Raw genomic sequence first — 17,150 nt, forward strand, 5'->3', positions numbered from 1 at the left:
AACATTTATCTGACAAGTGTGCTCTGTTTGTGTAGAATGTGATAAGATCACATTTCCACATGCTGAAATCTGCTGACAGGGGGTTTGATAAAAAGCTATAACTTTTTCCTTCCAAAGATACGTCTGACTCTTCACCCGTGTTCACTCATTTAGTTTCAGATCACCCACTTATATATCTATATGCTGTTTTAAGTGCATGTGTTCCCACTGAAAAGCATTGGTATATACAATATCGTCCAAAAAGTCTTGATCCAACATCACGTCTTTACATTTTCTTAGGAAAATTGAAAATATGCCCCATTTTATATTGAAATATGTGCAGACAAATGGAAATACAGTACACGAGGCAAAAACAGAATTTGTAGTTTCTAATGAGATTCAAAGTCACCACTCGGTATGACCAAGTACACAGCAAAGCCTGAAGCAAACGCCCCATAAGACAAGAAAAGTCTACTTAAAGACTGTTTTTTAAGTAGAAGTACTGTTTTACCTCTCTTCTGACCACCTCCAATTTGAATTGAAGAAAAAAAAAAAAAAAGTCATTACAGTAATGTACTGGACGTGTAGTTTGCCCCCCTCCCCACCTCATAAGAATGGCTTCCTGACAGCCACCCTTCCACTGAGACCATTTCTAATGTGGTTTCAATAGATGAATCAAGTTTCTTGACGTTTACATCCTGTTCATCTACTTTATATAGGTTTTTAGGCCTGTTGCTTCTTTTTTTCCCCCCTCCACTTGTCCAGTTTCCTTAGTTTTATTTTAAGAACACACTGCATACCATGCTGAGATATACCAAGCTAATAGGTCTTCGGAAATTCAAGGAAAAACAACAACAACAAAGAGTTTAGATCACTTTAAAAACATTACAAGAAAGCCTAGTACTGTATAGCGCATGACAAGTACCTGGATTTTGTACTTGTAACAGCCAATAAAGATAAACAGGCTGTTCACTGACCCTGAATGATCACCACTGTGTGTACATAGCAGTAAGACCATGAAAATATTTAAAGTAGGAGTGGAAGTCATTGTCAGTACTAACAGAGTCAGTGGATGACTCTTTTGTAGACCGATCTGGAAGTTTGTATCATTATGATTACCTTGACAAAAAGCCAGAGGGGGGTTTCCATAAGTCGTTGGAATGGAACACAAATTGAGCTTAACATAAAATTAAAATGGCATTGTACTGACACATTCTGTTCAGCAACAGTATTTTCACTGACACCACTTTTATGATATTTAAACAGTAAATGCAAATTGCCAAAAAAGTAAAAGCCTAGCATTAGGAGCTGAGAATCAAATATAAACTTAATAATAAACATTAACATTCCACTAAGTGTCTTCAACTCAGACGGCTGATCATTCTATTTTGAATGATCAGTGGAAAATTCATATAAATTTGTATAAGTTTGCTACATGGAGGGAAGATTTAGAATTGGTAAGATTGGAAAATAGCTTGCGTTATAAAAAAAAAAAAAAATAGTGCTGTCAGCGTTAATCTCGTTAAAATTACGTTAATGCCATAACCGCACTAAAGCGGGAAATCTCCGTTAGCGAGTTATCGCGGATTGCTCCGTGCGTGGGGCTGCACGGCGTCGACACGTTAGCGTGGTTAGCTCGTTAACGCGTTAGCGCCGTCCAACCCCACACATGCAGCGATCCGCGATAACTCGCTAACGGTAAATGTAATTGTGTCCAGGTGCACAAAATCTGCACATCCTCCCAAAAATGTTGGGAAGATGTGCAGGTTGTAATGAGGAAGAAACATTTCTAAACATCTGCTGGATCTAAAATTTTAGCTGTTTGGTTTATACTCAGAAAAATATATATATAGTAAGAGTGAAAAGTTACTGGTGGCCTGCTAAATGCAAAAAGAATTACAGCAATGCTACAGAAGAAAACAAATGGACCAAAAAGTATTCAAAGGGCAAAACAAAATACAATCAAACCTGCCACGAGAAAAAAATGTATTTATGTTCTTAAGGTAAGCTAGAAATCTCTGGGCATGTATCGGTGACATTTATGGATTTTAGCAAAAATACCGACTTATCTGAAGAGGATACTGAAAACTGTCTGTGAACACAAGACTGATGTATGAGTAAGGGCAGAAGAGGGAAGAGTTTGTTTTTTAATCGTTTTTTATGCAAGTCTTGTTCTTCTGTTTGTGGTTGTAGAAAATGAACATTCAATAAAGACATCCATCGATCTGCTTATCCTTTTCAGGGTCGCGGGGGGCGCTGGAGCCTATCCCAGCTGTCATAGGGCGAGAGGCAAGGTACACCCTGGACAGGTCGCCTGTCTGTCGCAGGGCTAACACACAGACCGACAACCATTGGCACTCACATTCACTCCCGCATTCACACCTAATCACAATTTAGATTCATCAATTAACCTATCCCCACTAACTGCATGTCTTTGGACTGTGGGAGGAAGATGGAGTACCCAGGGAGAACCCACGCAAACACGGGGAGAACATGTAAAAACTCCACACAGAAAGACCCCAGCCTGATGGTGGAATGATGGGCGGCAACAGTGCTGCCCTCAATAAAGTCATTGTTAGGAAAAAAGACGAACATCAGGCTAAATACATTCTACGAAAGTCAACATTCATGAGTGGGGTATTTATTTACTGCATTTTATGAATAGAGTGAAATCAGAGCCGTCCATATTATTATTACTGTGCTGCTGGAGCCTTCTGTAACATTTTTAACGCAGTAATTTGAGATAAAAATAAATAAAATCCTTTGTATATTGTGCCAAATTGGAACACTTCACGCTAGTTTATATTGTAAGCTAAAGACCTTGAAATAAAACAGAGAAAACCCCAACATTCAGATGACCCTCTTTGAGCAAGCACTGGGTGACAGTGGGAAGGAAAAGAATTCCCTTTTAACAGGAAGAAACCTCCAGCAGAACCAGGCTCAGGGTTAGTAGAGAGGATGTCTCGTTTCCCAAATCTAAAATGGGACCTGCTTCTAGAGAAGAATAGCCCAAAAACTCAAGGCTCTGCTTCCCATTCTAGTTTTAAATACCCTAGGAACGACATGTAAACCAGCAGCCAGAGAGTGAAGTGTTCTATTGGCGTGGGGCGGTCTTTACTTTAAGATGGGGCCTGATCATCTCCGTTTACATCAAGACCTTATATGTCCAATGTGTCACTTCTTGTACACTGTATACGTGTCAAACGGAGAGAGGAGGTGGCAGCTTGATGACATCAAAACACAATGGAGAAATAGAGCAAACAGTGTTCCAGTTTTTCTGGTTCTGGTCTTGTTTAAAGAAGATGAACACACACACACACACACACACACACACACACACACACACACACACACACGTTACAGGTTTTATTGGTAGGGAAAATTCCGAAGTAGAAAAGTTAGTGCACCACTCTTTATTTAATGTCACTGCTTTTATAATTTATCAGAAAAGTAGACCATCTGTGATATGAAACTTTCAGCTGTCCACCCTTCAACCACATTTCCTGTCTGCTATGTCAATGATTCGGTTTTCTGAAAGAAGACACAGTAGGTCACAGATACTCACCCTGCATGAGAAAAGTGCTGAGAAGTTGGTCTGTGGCCACAGGTTTGATCTCAGTTCGCAGATTGACGTATCGACCAACCACCAAAGGTGCTCTCCTGAAACCAAGGATCCTGCATAGAGGACGAAGATTACAAAACAGGACCGAAGATTATGACACTCTTGACAGACCACAGAATGTTTAAAAAAATAAATGACAAAGAACTCAAATAACTATGATTACAAACCTATCCAGGTGAAAAGCAGCTACCTCCGCATTGTGTCTGTCATAGCCTGCGTATGGCTCTCCTTCGACCACATAGTCTCTGTTGTACCTGAGCGAGGGTGGAAATAAAAATAAAATAAATAATAAAACAAAAGTAAGAAGAATAAATCAATCTGTGACAGAATTTTTTTTAATTAAGCCTGACCTCTTGGGTTTGAAGACCACTTTCTGTCCTCCGTCTAGCACCAGCAAGGCTTTGAGCTGTGTGCCCTTATAGCCCACATCTGCCCGCTCTATCCTGGCAGAGCTCAGGGAAGTAAGCACAGCAGCCAGCTCTGGAGTCTCTTCAGGGTACACCTCTCTGGGGCCCACCCATTGGCTTGCTATCTCCCATGGAGACTGGAGGGTGTTGGTAAGGCGAGCGCCCCGAGACAGTGAAAGACCAGCTTCCATCTTTGAGGGATGAGTAATAATAACACATTGCATGAGACAACATAAGATAAGATTTTAAATAATGAAACTTAGTTTATTAATACTTAAACTTAAACAAGACTAGCATATTTTAAATGCTTTATAACATTGTTGGCTATGACTGTGCACCCAGTTAGTGATCCCAATGAAAGCACATTTTTTAATGTAAAAGTCAAAAGTTTCCATCCACTCATCATGGGCATGAGTGACACAGTTATTTAAGTCTTTTAATGATTTCTTTGAGCTGTTCTTTTTCCAGAATTATTTATTTTGGAATTTCTCTAATCCAAATAGGATTAAAAGTATACATACAGACATATATATACTCAAATATATACATACACCTTGGCTAATATTTCGTTAAATGTCCCTTAGAAACTTGCACGTCAACCAGAGGCTTTTAGTAACCATCAAAAAGTTTTAAGCTAACTCTTCTTGGTAGAGTTTTCATTTTATCAGGTTGGACCCGTCCACAAATTTTCAACAGGGATGAGGTAGGGATTTTGTGAAGGCCATTCCAGAAGTGTGTTCCGGAAGTTTCCAGTTCATGGCAGGCTTCCTGGGTTGTTGTTGAACATCCTCACCGATTTCCTTTCGTGTGAAGGTGACAGTTCGGGTCTTCTTTCAGATGATGGCAAAGTGGTAATACACCTGAATAACCTCTAGTTGCACATCCACCTGCAGTTGATGATCATGGAATCTCCAGAAGACCTTCCCAACTTCACAAATCCTCAATTCTTCTTCTGAGTTCCTCAGACTTTTCCAGTGTTCTGACTATTAGTCAATTCAATGAGTGCTGTCAAAAAAATCCTTTTTATGATGGCAAAGAGAAACTACCAGTCTATAGGCCTTGGCCTTGTCAAGTTAAAAGACACCGTAGAACCAGCTAATTAATTATTTAAGTGAAGGTACATACACATTTCAGCCTGTATGTATGCTTTCGACCTTGTGTGTGGATTTGAGCATCCAGTTCCTTTTTAAAGTCATTAAAGACGTATGCTAAACAATCACTCCATCCTGTAAAAACAACCGCTCCAAGAAAGTAGTAATATTAAAAAAATGCAAATTACCATAGCATTCATGTCTATGGTGAGTGGAAACTTCTGATCGCAACTTTAACATGAAACAGCCCACTTGCATCCTGACCTTGCGAAACGCTCTGAGGTCCCGCCGGCTGGCTGCAGTTCCTTCACCTCCATCCAGCAGGAAGATCTTGGCCAGGCCCAGCAGGAGGAGCACGGCACACAGCACCACCATGCGCTGTTTAAGCTTCATTTCCACACTGACTGGCCCTGACCTCCTCCTTGCCTGTAGTTGTGCGTCTCCCCCACAGCGAACACCCCTCACCCTTGATGCATGGCCCCTGCAGCTCACCGTCACCTTCCTGCCTGCCTGCACTGTAAGACCAACTTGTCTGAAGGACGGGAGCTTTTCTGCCTTTTCCCTGGAGCTGCAGTCTAAGCAAACAGGCAGTCACCAGCAGGGAGACAGCAGGAGAACTAGGAGAGGGAGAGATGAAAGATGTACTGTCAATAATATGTGAAGAGAAAACTGATTGATTCGCTGCCTCTCTGGCTCGGTTCCCCCCAGGGCAGAGGATGACCCAGTACTGCAGCACAGTTGAAACCTGTCCAGAATGTGCAACTACATCACATGGCAGAGTCTGGTCTGTGGAAATGTGTGCGTACATTCAAAAGTAAGCTTTGTGCCAGCAGCAAAGCTTACTGTAGCTGCTGTTGCCAGCTGGGCTTTATTAAAGGCGAGGGACCAACGTTTACAACAAGGTGGTTCACATCCCTTCCTCCCCTGCACGAGGATGAGGGGATAGGGTGGTGGCGGGGTGTTGTTGTTATTGAACCTGCCTTTTCTCACTTAAGAAATGATGGACATGTCGTCCTGCTGTGGTGCAGAGGGGGTCCACTCCTGCTGCTGCTGGTGGTTGACACATTACAGTGGCTCTGCCTTTAACGCAGAGAGGAGTTTCCTGAACCACAGTGATGTTCATCTAATCCTAAACCTTTATCTTCAGCTACACACAAACGAGGCGTTACGGATCACAGCAGTTAAATTATCCAGCTGCCACGTTCACCTGCCCGTCACTTACCTGCCTCTGTTGCTCTCGTTGTGGCTGCCGAGCCAAAGTTAATGTTACCAGGCTGTGACATAATGACAACAAACCGGCCACGAACGAGCTACATTAAAAACACCGGTTAATAAGCTCTATCGACACGGGTTTGGCCACGCAGGCATCGGCGTCTCCCATACAATTGCTCTTTCATGCAGCCACCGAGGAAACGGCTGGCGAGCACTGCCCGCATAAAAAACACCTAAAATACCAGAAAGGCACTTTTCTACTGGAGACTGCCCCCGTTATTCATTTCTGCCAGGTCACCACGGGCTCGTTCACATCCGTGACAACACAGCTAGTCGTTTAGCAAACCGCTGTACACCTTGCTGTGCGTGTTAGCTAAAGCAGCCCGCTAGTAGCACACAGTACGTCGTCTGTTGTGTTTACTGGGCACCGACCGAGCAGACTTACCTTATGCTCATACGCCGTTCACTATAGATTACGTATCACACAGCTGTCCTTTCAGTCTTTCAAAACGAAAGTTGGTGTTAGTAAATTGGCTAGGTGCTAGAAGTCGCGGTGATTTCTCTCTCTTTTTTAACCCCCCTCGGAAGCACCCTTTCCTCCGCCCTTTTCTTCGATTCCTTCTGTGCCCTGCCGTGTCCACTTCCGAAACACTTCCTCCGTCTGCATGACAGCCAGGTAGCCACCAGGCGGCAGTGTTGCCCTGTAGGGCCCGCCCCCAGAAACTGAAACACCGTGTGTGTGCATGGGTGTTGCATATGCATAAGTAAAATGCAGATTGGCTCCTTGTATATTATTAATAACGGATAAAGATTTGTGTGGGATCAAACCTATGAGTGGAACACGACCTTTTGCTGACTTCTGAAGTGGGAGATCACACAAAAGTCCCCAAACCTTTTTTTTTTTTTTTTTTGGAGATGTGAACTAGTGTTATTATAGATTTACACCATTCTTAAAAGCTATAGGGGGCATTTGTCAGGGGACTGAGTTAAGATTTTGAGAACAGTTTGGGGTCCGTGTTTCAATTAGAAACTGATGAGGAAAATAGATTTGGCAGGGTACTGACAACGGCCTGCCTTTGTTTTGATGCAAATCTGAAGAAAAATATCTGTTATACAGCCATTAAAAGCTCATAGGTTTAGTGACTCCTGGTCACCTCTTTTTTTTTCCCCCTTTGAGCAGGTGCTTTTGTTTGACTCGCTCTCATTCTCATTTTCCATCTTGGAAATACCTCCCTCGTGCTACTGACGGCAACATTTCTCTATATCTCTTGCATGTGTGATAAACAGGAAGACGTACGAACGGTCGCAGGTATTCAGATACCTAAAATCACTAGCAATAATGGAAAACAAATATAACACTTCATGAAAGTCGCTGAGTCAAGCCTTTTGGCACAACTTCAGCCTGCTTGCAAGGTGCATGGGGGAGAGGCGAAACTCTCAAGGAGCCAAAACTCAACGGCAACATCCTGGATGAAGACAAATGTGTTGCACAAGCAATAAAAGTTGCTCTTCATGCCACAAGTGTTGCAGACTTTTTGACCTTTAAAGACAGCTGACTAACGGACGCATTTAGCCCCCAGTACCAGTAAACGTATGACGCAACACCTCCACATTCTTATTGTTTGAGCAAAAACTTTATTTTTATTATGAAAGTTGTTTTTTTTCTTGAAAGACAGACCACATAAAAAAGGGATTATTTTAAATCATTTTATTTGAATAATTAGGAGGCCTGAGAAGTAAAAAACAAAACAACCCCCCCTCCCCAAACATTTAAACTGTACCCAACAGACAAAACACCTTTAACTGTTAAAAGTACAAACAAAATAGTTAATACTTTATGTATGACTAACACCTCAGTGCGTTATTAGTAATGCAAAGCCAACATCTATAGTGTAGTGGATCTGACTGTAACCTAACGATGATTAAGAAAGTGTAATAAGAATAAAAAATAACCAACACAGAGTAACTGGAGTGCTCTGATTTTGTTTTTCGATATTTTGTTAGACTTAAAAATCTAGATTGCTTTAAAAAATATATGTTGGCATCACTACTACGAAGAAGCCATACTACTAGACATTGTGCTCATCACCAGTTCCAGATTTTTTTTACTTTATTTTTTTAAAAAGGAGAAGGGAGGAGTGGGTGGAATTGTCAAATAGCACTGTGACATGTAATACGACCAAGACTCACATTCACCTGCACAAATCTGTGCTTCATTTCACAGTCACACACAACCTTCAACAGAATGACGAGCATAAAACTGATGTGAAGTTTTTAAAAAAAAAAACCCAAAAAGTGTTTATTGTTACTCAGTCACTAGGCAGCACATCACTCAGAGAGGTCATAGCGCTGCCCACAGACATGATGCAGGCAGAGACGAGACACACACAGAGCTAGGTAAAGGGTGAAGGTAATTTATACATCACCCCCGTCAGCTTTGACGACTTAAAATGCAGGCTGCCGTCGTTGCCGTCCTCGGTAAATGCTGAATGAATGCCTGGCTGGTGCACGTGAGGCACCGATTCACATTGAATACACTTCTCCAGCCAACCGAAAGAATAAACATCCTCCCATCGAACCCTCCATCTCGACAACGAGACCATTAAAAAGACAGATCTAGAATGAGCTTTGCCCGGAACAGTTAATACAGGGCAAGTTGTGCATGTGCAGACAGTATGGTCAGTTTTAAGGAAACAACACAAGCTCGTAATGCAGACAAGAAAATGTTCAAGCATGGCATCAAATTTCTTCATAAAAACCAAAAAAGATTATCTTAAAGGGAGCGTGGCTATATTACACTCTCCAAAAACAGAAGTAGTAGTGGTTGATCTTGAAATCCAACTCTAAATTAAACACCTGTTTCCATTACTTTGACCATATGCTGAACACTGAAAAAAAAAAAAACAACCAAAAAAACATGTAAACTCAGATTACAGTGAGGAAAACCACACATAAGAAAAAAAAATGCCTGACATAATTTGGGTTGCTCTCAAAGAGATTATTGTACCCAGATTAATTAAAAAACAAAAAACATTCTCTGTTCCGATGTCCACAGTAACATTTGTCTTTTTCTTCCACCATTCTCATTTAACATCAGATAAAGCTGATACAAAGAAAGGAAACATTTGACGGGGTCGCTGACCATCAAGACGGGCTTTGTTTAACATCTCTGCATTTTCTTCTTTTGCACAGACCACAGCTTTAATTCTTCCATAGTTACACAAACTTATTTGACGCACTGCAAATGACATACTGTCTGAATATGTCAGTTAAGACAGAGTAACCAGCATCTTTAGGCAAACACAGGTAAATCGTCTCTCAGCCACCCATCCTGCGTCTCACATTTCATCCATTTCATTCACAGACCTCTTTTTGTCCCTTTGGCCAACCAGCAGTACTCAAACATCAGTTAGCCTCCACAGTAAGTCACTCTGGGATTTTGTTGCTTCACAAAGTCTCTCCTCAGCGCGTAGCTCCAGCAACAGCGGACACAGATGAGTTCCACTTCCTCTCTCCTTGTGAGTCACCTTTTCTTCAGAATTTCGGCACAGCACAACTCAGTGTTGAGCCGTTGCATGAACTGGAAGTTAGCCACACACGATTAGGTAACTGGTTAACCCCACTGCTCAGCAGTGATGGCAGCCTCAAGGGATTGCCTAATCTGGCTTGAATTACAATGTTATTATAAAAATAGAGACGTATGCACAGGCACACATATGCGCACACATACTTTAAGTCACCGTCACATTACACAGGCCTGTTTTTGGCTCCCTCATTCATTCTTCCACAGGTTTATCCACTACAACGTCTCCTTTAACAAAAAAAACTGAAACTCAATGAACCGGACATAAGCCTGGAGAAGAAGAAAAACCCCATTAGAAAGCCGTTAGTATGGAACGTGTCCACCCCATTATCCTTTATCAACAGCCTGAAACCTCCTCCGAGTTTAACACGCCCCACTAATAGATGGGACAACGGTAGGCTTCCTATTAAATAGAGTATGAGCAGTGAAGGGATTGTGAAACTGGGCATAGGATTGTGTAAACATACAGTGTAAACAGCTATTAAAAAGGAAAAATTTGATGTTTGACTATTACTGAGCAAAAAAGCACCTCACTGTTGTGTACACCACCATCACTCCGCTCGTGTTTTTGCAAAAACCGCAAAAGTCAGCCTGTGGCATACTGACATATACGGGATGTACAGCGGAAAATGTAAATCCCCGGTTTTTCCCAACTGAAACATACCAGTAACTACACGTAATTGCACTGCAGCTCTGTCTTTCATTTTATAAAGCAGTAGAAAAACATGGTGGCAATGTCGCTTTGTACTACTTATAACCTCGGTGCTTATGCCATTTCCAAAAATTCTGAAGCCGGGCTTGGATACGAAGATGAGGGTCAAAAATAGAAAAACTAAAATTCACATGTACTTAAAAATATTCAAAATAAATGCAAAAAAAGACATTCAAATGTAACAGAAACAAAATGTTGCTGTGCAATCATCTACTACATGGTAATACTGTGAACTGCACCGTCCAGCCCAAGAGAAAAAAAACAGACAAAACAAAATATAATAAACAAAGATTTAAAATAGACTCTGTATGGCTCCAGGTAGCTTTGAGTGTCTACTCTAAACCAGAGGAGATAAAATCATGTATCACAAGTTTCTGTTGCTCTCTTTCTTTGACTCTTTCACAGTTTCGAGTCTTTAGTGTTTATGTGTATGCTTGTGTCTGGTGGACAAAGCATCGCCTTTCTGGGCGGATGTCAGGCGGCAGCGAGCAGACAGCACTGGAGGAAAAAGAGCAACTCTCATCTACCCGACCGTGAACGCGTCTTAGCTTAGATTCTGGGATTATCGTACCTCTGTGGAAAACAGACAAGACTCCTCTGATTAAAGTGAACCTCCCACTCAGCGCAGTTATACCACCGCATACTGAACAGTAATAAAAACTAGACACATTCAGGAAGTGTAGGAATTGTTTCTGCTGGAATTGATTGCGAATAAGAGCCCTTACATTTGCAACGATGCAATCAAATACGTTTGTTTGTGTGTGTGTGTGTGTGTATGTGTGCACACGGTAAATATAAATAACCATGTGACTTCGAGCCAATGCAAGTGATTGAAGTAACCAACAATTTAAAGTGTGAAACAAGTAAGTAAAAATAAGTCTAAAGTCCGGTGAGTTAGTCTGACAAAGTGTGTTTGTTTGTGTGATCGTGTATCCACCTGAATAAAAAGATGGAAAACTTGCTTTCAAGCATGGGGGGTGGATAGTTCACCCAGTGAAAAGGAGGTGGGGGGGGACCACAAAAAGGGGGGGGTGGGGGGGTCTGTACTCCCCCCAAAAAACAAAAAACAAAAAAAAAAACAAAAAAAAAAAAAACTGTCAGTCTGTCAGCAAGGAGAAGTCAAATGGCTCCAGTGAAGGTGCTGAACAGAAGACACCGAAAGCAAACGGGAGACATGAGCAGTGGTGCAGGTCCTTGTTCAGTAGTTAATAAATCCAAAACAGTCATTTTCATCCACACGGATTCGCATTCACTGTCAAATACAAACACACACACAGGGTACTCTGGTTAAGGCAGTGGTGGCAGGTGAGGCTGCAGTGAGGCCAGGGCAAAGAATCGGAGAATCGGTGGTCAGGGTTGATGGCAGTGAAAGCTCCCATTACTGAGTCGGCACTCCTTCCCCATCGTCCTCGTCTGTCTCCTCATCCCTCTCTCCTTTGCTCAGCCGCACTTCTAATCACAAGTCACTCAAATGACATCAGATTGGCTGGCACCTGTGAAAAAAGTACGATTTTACAAAATGCACGTGTTAATCAGCCTCATGCATGTCTGTGTGTGCATATTCGTGTCTTCATACCTGTTGCCTATTGCTCTGACAGGCAGCACTCAGATGTTTGTACCAGAGCAAAGCATTCATTCTGTTCCCTGCCTGGTACTTGTAGGTGTTACCTAGGCAATGGAGACAAACAGAGTGAGGTGCCAGGTCTTGTAACCACCTGCTCTCTCAACAAGCTGGAAAGATGGCTAAAAGCCTCACTTGACTTTGGTCTGCCCGATAAATTCAAAGCAAAGTCATGTGAAAAAATCTATGACAAAGTCAGATGATTTGTGTGTATAAATGCACATAATTAACACCTGTGTATGAACATTAAGGATGTCAAGTATGACTAATCTGCACGGCTTAAAGTGACAGGTTATAGTAAAAACAAATAAACATTTTTCCTCCGCCCTTTACAGATATGTGCTAATCTGGATAATTTGGATGTCAACTGCTCGATTTTGCATAATGGCTTTGGAAAATTACTTCCTTCTCTTGAATATAATGAAGCTGGATGGCACTTGACTTACATGCACAAAAAATACATCTAAAAAACTCTGCAGGTAAGTGCACTCTCAGAAATGTACAAACCTTTCTGTAAGCACTTTCAAGTGTTTAGTGCATGCAATTTTTCATGTGGGACTATTTTCTTCCAAACTACAAAACACGCTGAAAGCTTAACAGATGCAGCTCAGTCAACAAGCTGGACGGATGTAGTTTGGAAGAAAGAAAATTCCCGCTCAGGTTTTCAAACTTGTTCTTTGCGGACTGCGAGGTGAATGCCTGTGTAAATGAATTGTCCCCTTTAGTTCACAGAGAGCCTCGCTGTTCGGCAACATTGTGGACACCACCCACATGTTTGCGTGCATTGGTGCAAAATTTTGATCAAAATGACTGAAGAAAAAAAAAATTGTTACCACCTGAATTTCACAATGAGATTATGACATTTCTTATCTTAGCTTTGGATCAGTTGGCAGGACATCTTGTATTCAATATGGTTAAGCAACTGTCACTGTATGAGTGTTATCTGATTATTTAGATTCCTTCAAGTTAAATTTATAGTCATTCAGAGCATTACAGTCATTCAGTGCATGAAGGTGAGCAAGAATAACAGATAAAGACTCAGAAGAACTAGGCCCCTCATGAAAACGACAATAAAATTGACAAAAACAAACAGTTTAACAAAACACAAACTTATTTTGGTCTGGTTTTTCACCTTCTGTATTGTGAGCATGAAGAGATGCCAAAAATAATAACTGACAAGCTTCAGCTTCAATTTAAACCTCCTGACCCACTTTACAATTTTAATGCATCCTTTTCACACACGGACTGTTCCTTGTATTAATCATTTCCTCTTTGCTTTCTCCCTCTCACGTGTTCGAGTCTCACCATGCTCAGAGTCGGTCAGCAAGAAGACGTCAGGGTGCTCAGGATCGTCAGCCATCATAGCCATCAGACCGACCACACACACGATCTTGCTGGACGTGGACTTGAACTGGTAAGAAGCAAAGCCAAAACATGATCAACCATCTCTGTTTACACGCGGAAGAATTATTAACACAAGCATTGTGTGTATGTGTGTGAACTCCCAGCATTGCATTTGCACTCCACAAGGTTCTCATTAGCCTGAGTGACACACAGGACTGCGAGTGATGTCACTGGCCTCATTATTCAATGAGTGCTACCATCTGTCCGTCTGTACCCCCGCTGCACCACGGTCCAAAATACTTCCTTGCACACTCAAACTCACACTCCCTGCATTTCCTTCTGCTTCTCTGCCTCTTTTGAACTTCTGTAAAGTTTCAGTAAATGCTCTCAACCAACTGATGCTATACACCAAAACAAACACACACTCACACACCCCAAGCCTACTTGTTTTTGAATAATGCCGTGTCGACATGACATGAAAAATTTACAGCTCTTTGTTTTCGTTTCCCTTTTCCCCTCCCTGTGCATACCAAGTACAAAGCACATGAAAAAGAATCATTAAGTGTTTTTCTCAGACTTCATTTTGTAATTAAAGTTTTTAAGACTGAGTAAGTAATGGCTATCATATGTCGTCTCCTTATAAAACAGAGTGTTTTGGGGTCATTTGGTACGCCGACTCACTTCTATCAACACCTGCAGTTCGCACGGTGGACATCTAAGACGTTTGGATGTCTCAGTGTCGTTACATTACGTTCCATCTGTTGTCCTCACCTGCTCGAAGAAAACACCACCTCTATAGCACCTGTTGCAAAAACGCTGCCCATGCATGCGTCACCAGAGTGTTAAAGAGTGTGTATGTGTGTGCGCTTGTGTGTCTTACATGTTTTCTCTCAGTGGCCTTCAAGGATTTGGCAGGGTAGTAGCAGAGTTGGGTTCCACACAGAGCAACCCAGTATTTGGTCCAAGATGCCACCTAGAGGCACAAATTGAAATCTGATCACACACTCTGATTCAACCACATTAAGTCAATGAAAAACTACATAGAGTAACACTAACATGGTAACAGACTCTATATTAAAGTCACAGGCAAGAAAGCAAATGACACTTATCATCTTTTACAATGTAATCTGATGCTTGCCATTCACACGGACTTGAACTAAGAAGCTAAAAAACTCTCATAAACTAATCACACCTCCAAACAAGCAACAACCTCTGCTAGCTGGACAATACACAGGAATGGCTCAAGAAAAACAATACAGAGCCAAAGGCACTGACCCAACCAAGTCTCCAGATCCCAAATACTGGGAATGGACATTAGACTCGTGGAAATCTGGAGTTTGGCCCAAGAGGTTCAGATTTTAGACTTTTGGGTCCAGCTGTTAAGCTTTTTGTGAGATGCCGAGAAGGGGGAATGGATGGCATTTCCATGTGTGGTTCCCACTGTGAAGAACTGATGAGCAGCTTTGATGATGTTGATAGGTGGGTTGGGGGCTATTCTGGTGAGTCAAAACATACCTTTGGGCTTTGTAAGGGTTACATTCACCCACGAATGCCAAACTGGGATGAGATGGACTACCAAAGGAAAAGCAGCTGACAAGTGCTCAGCATATGTGGGAACTCCTTGAACAAGCATTTCAGGTGATGACCTCATGACGCTGGTAAAGATGTTGCCAATATTGTGCAACGCTGTTATCAAAGCTAACAGAACCTTAAAATAGAAAACATATTTGAATAAAAAATAAAAAAATCCTTTCTTGTGCTTGTGAAAGACTCAACATGCAATCTAAGGAGCTTGTTCTGCAAACTACAAGAAGACTTAAAATTAATAGAAACGAGATAAAGAGAAAACGCATGAAAGAAAATGGGATCAAGTGAAGCCATTAATTAACACGGCAGGTGTGGAGCGCCAGACTTTAAACCATCATCACTACCTATGACAGTCTTTAGTTATTTTAAGTTCATATAAAGCTCCACATTTATTTCCAGCCGAAACATAAGGGGGTAATCTCAGTGTCACAGGGTCAGGAGGGTGAGGTTAATGAGAAAACATGTGGAACAGACAGAGAAAGATATTCTGCAGGTTAAGAAGCCTCTGAGGTCCCATCTGTGATTGACAGTATATATTTCCCATGTGCTCCTGCTTAGGAGTACATGAAGGTATGGGCAGCACATGAAGGCACGTGCGTGTCTGGTTATCTAGACAAATGTGTGAGTGTGTATTCTCACAGTTGGTTTCTTGCCCTCCTTGAGCACAGTCTTTCGCCTTAACACTCCTTGCACTGTGACTGCTCCAGGGTACAAGTGAACTGCAAGTTCCTCTGACTCAGCTGAGCTGCAATGGGACAAAGACAAACATTACCCCTTAAATATAAAAACATGCATACAAGAAAAAGAACATGCATATTTCCATGCACACCATACCATTTAGAGATAAACTAATAGTACAGCCAGATGCAATCTGCAAAGCTACCTTTACCCCTGCTTTCTGCCTAAGTAGCCCCCATTTTGTTTTGACAAAAATGAATTTCAAAGATATAAATCTCAACACCTATCACAAAAAAGAAGAGCAAAGACGGGAAAAGTGGTGTGCAGATTGTGTCTGTCTGGAGGATCAGAGCAGGAAGCTCAGTGCAGGAGTGTAGCGAAGCCTGGTAGGGGGGAAGGGAGAGAGAGAGAGAGAGAGAGAGAGAGAGAGAGAGAGAGAGAGAGAGAGAGAGAGAGAGAGAGAGAGAGAGAGAGAGAGAGAGAGAGAGAGAGAGAGAGAGAATCCCTAACCACAAGAGATGCCTAATATGCAATGTCCATGACAACTGGACGTTAATGCTCCTGAGTAGTCTGCTCCTCTCGACTATAGGAATGAGGATTTAACAGTTTCTTTCCAGCGACAGCACTGTGACTGTGACTTTGGAAATTTGCTTTTACCTCCAAGCTGTGAAATACTTTGGAAACTAATCACAAAAAGAAGTCTAGGTTGACTATAATCTCAGGATCTGGAAAGATGATATCTGAAGCATATGGTAATATAGATTTTTTAAAGGTTTTAATAAGGTGCAGTAAGATTCATCCTCAGACTTCTTGTCTGTTAAGTCAACGCTTGTAGCTTTAGCTGGCTGACGTGCAGACTCCAATACCTTGACTTCAACCTCAATAAGTCTGAGAATGAGACAGGCATGCAAGAAATTCGAGAAGGCAGCAAAAGATAAAGAACCATAAGAATCCTTTTCCCTTCACCAGATATGTGATTTCACCAGCACATACACTCTTATTTCAAACTACAAGATTACCCCAGCAGTACACACACTAAGCACCAGCACACAGCAGCCCCTGGCAGGGACTCAAGGGTGGAAAGTGAGGGCAAGAGAGGCTTTGGCTCAGATCAAGTTTGTTCCGGTTGAGATGGGTGTACCTGCTGGGCCTCAAGACGCCTTTGTAGGGGATGCGGGCCACACGGGTCACTGGGCCCAGAGAGTGATAGAACCGAGTCCTGTTCAGAATAGCATAAGATAGGATAGGACAAAATAGGGGGCACGGGATACTGTTAAGGCTGTGTGGCTCTCTTTTTCCCCCACTGTTTTTTTT

The 17,150-nt window shown here is 41.9% G+C and overlaps 2 protein-coding genes across 3 annotated transcripts in view; both read right to left on the reverse strand.

Moving 5' to 3' along the window:
- fam20b (FAM20B glycosaminoglycan xylosylkinase) overlaps positions 1-6,985 on the reverse strand; it is a 29,634-nt gene extending 22,649 nt beyond the window's left edge. The window contains exons 1-5 of the mRNA XM_084921480.1: positions 6,757-6,985; positions 5,364-5,716; positions 3,952-4,199; positions 3,769-3,855; positions 3,545-3,654 (exon numbers count right to left, since the gene is read on the reverse strand). Of these exons, the coding sequence (XP_084777606.1) occupies positions 3,545-3,654; positions 3,769-3,855; positions 3,952-4,199; positions 5,364-5,492 (574 nt within the window). The 5' untranslated portion in view covers positions 5,493-5,716; positions 6,757-6,985. The remainder of the gene's footprint in view (positions 1-3,544; positions 3,655-3,768; positions 3,856-3,951; positions 4,200-5,363; positions 5,717-6,756) is intronic.
- Positions 6,986-8,004: 1,019 nt separating this feature from the next.
- Positions 8,005-17,150, reverse strand: part of ralgps2 (Ral GEF with PH domain and SH3 binding motif 2) — a 72,009-nt gene continuing 62,863 nt past the window's right edge. The window contains exons 16-21 of one of the 2 annotated variants that reach the window (XM_084921476.1): positions 16,978-17,055; positions 15,798-15,903; positions 14,452-14,544; positions 13,533-13,638; positions 12,183-12,274; positions 8,005-12,099 (exon numbers count right to left, since the gene is read on the reverse strand). In XM_084921476.1, the coding sequence (XP_084777602.1) occupies positions 12,070-12,099; positions 12,183-12,274; positions 13,533-13,638; positions 14,452-14,544; positions 15,798-15,903; positions 16,978-17,055 (505 nt within the window). In that variant the 3' untranslated portion in view covers positions 8,005-12,069. The remainder of the gene's footprint in view (positions 12,100-12,182; positions 12,275-13,532; positions 13,639-14,451; positions 14,545-15,797; positions 15,904-16,977; positions 17,056-17,150) is intronic. The other variant, XM_084921477.1, reaches the window with a different exon arrangement.

The sequence above is a fragment of the Perissodus microlepis genome, chromosome 23 (genome assembly GCF_051167445.1).
Source record: "Perissodus microlepis isolate ML-2025 ecotype Zambia chromosome 23, ASM5116744v1, whole genome shotgun sequence".
Classification (NCBI taxonomy): Eukaryota; Metazoa; Chordata; class Actinopteri; order Cichliformes; family Cichlidae; genus Perissodus; species Perissodus microlepis.